This window comes from Octodon degus, unplaced genomic scaffold, assembly GCF_000260255.1.
Source record: "Octodon degus isolate 3935 unplaced genomic scaffold, OctDeg1.0 scaffold00126, whole genome shotgun sequence".
NCBI lineage: Eukaryota > Metazoa > Chordata > Mammalia > Rodentia > Octodontidae > Octodon > Octodon degus.
The window spans coordinates 2442434-2443925 of record NW_004524702.1 but is presented as its reverse complement, the minus strand read 5'-3'; the positions used below and the strand labels follow the sequence as shown (position 1 = coordinate 2443925).

At 43.3% G+C, this 1492-nt stretch overlaps 1 protein-coding gene across 1 annotated transcript in view; it reads left to right on the top strand.

Moving 5' to 3' along the window:
• Positions 1 to 1492, top strand: part of Ano10 (anoctamin 10) — a 136150-nt gene that overhangs the window by 52671 nt on the left and 81987 nt on the right. The window contains exon 10 of the mRNA XM_023700751.1: positions 1188 to 1379. Within this exon, the coding sequence (XP_023556519.1) occupies positions 1188 to 1379 (192 nt within the window). The remainder of the gene's footprint in view (positions 1 to 1187; positions 1380 to 1492) is intronic.

Sequence of the window (1492 nt, the reverse complement as noted above, 5' to 3'; positions counted from 1 at the left end):
TTATATATTCTGAATGCAGGTGTCATTTTATATATATTTTCAAATATTTCCTTCTAATTAGAGGGTTGTCTTTTTGCTTTTTCTTTTCTCGTTTTCTCCCTTCTTTCTCTTATCTTCAGAGATGGGGCTCAGACCTAGGGCTTCATGCATGCTAGGCAAATACTTGACCACTGAGCTATTCTCTCTGACCCTTTTAAAAATCATTTCCAGCCCACCAGATAGCTGAGTGGACTAAGTGCCTGTGTAGGCAAGGGCAGAGACCAGAGTTCGATCCCTGGTATTACATGCTGCACAGGCCCCACCCCCAGTGTGCTGAGTCAGCCACAGAAACCGGATGTGGTGGCACACGCCTGTAATCCCAGCACTGGGGAGGCTGAAAACAGGAGGATCATGACGAGTCCGAGCTGCGCAGTGAGACTCTGTACCAAATACATTAGATAAGTAAATACATACATACATACAGATAAATTCCATTAAGGCTAAGACATTTTTAATTTTTATGGAGCTTACTTTATTGTTTTGATGCTTGAGCTCTTGGAGTTACATCTAAGGATACTGCCCAATCCCAAGCTCAGGAAGATTTACTCCTCAACATTTAGCATTGATTTTTGTGTCTGGTGTGAAGATGGGATCCATCTTCATTCTTTTCTGTGCGGAAACACAGTTTTCCCAGCACCGCTGATTAAAAAGCCCACTTTCTCAGTTGTGCTGTCTTGGTATGCTCATTGAAAGTCAGCCTCACAGCCGGGCTGGTTTGGGTTCCTAATGTGCCGTCGTCTCCGTCCGTTTCAGTGGAAGGTGGAGGACTTGGCGTGTGGGTGCCCATGGCAGAGAGCTTTGCTCTCACACTGAGAGCTAATCGTGCCTTCTTAGTTTGTTAAAAGCAATCCTGGTGAGCTTAGCTATTATTTGCCTGAAAAATATAATAATTATAATTCACGACTTGGTATTTTGCTAAGGAAAGGCATAGAGATAGTTTTCATTCTCTGTTTCGGTTACCACATGTAAAACTACAGATAAATTCTGAGGGATAGGAAGAAAGAATTGATGAAAATTCTGGGAAGAAAGAACTGATGAAAAACCCTTGAGGTACTTTTCCTAGAGGCCAACGCACTGGCGGTGATACTGGGGGTCTTTCCTACCCCTAATTAATGCAAAGCCCGCTTTCCCGCTGTTCCCACTTGCAGGGCACCTTCGACGACTTCCTGGAGCTCTTCCTGCAGTTCGGCTATGTGAGCCTCTTCTCCTGTGTGTACCCCTTAGCAGCCGCCTTTGCTGTGTTAAACAATTTCACCGAAGTCAGTTCAGATGCCTTAAAAATGTGCAGGGTCTTCAAGCGTCCATTCTCGGAGCCTTCAGCCAGCATTGGTGTGTGGCAGGTAATTATTTGAGAAAAAATCTTTCTTTAAAAAATATGAGGCACTGTAATGAAAAGATAAAGCAAACTTTAAAAGAGAATTTAGAAAAACTCAGATTTAATTCCTGCTTAGCT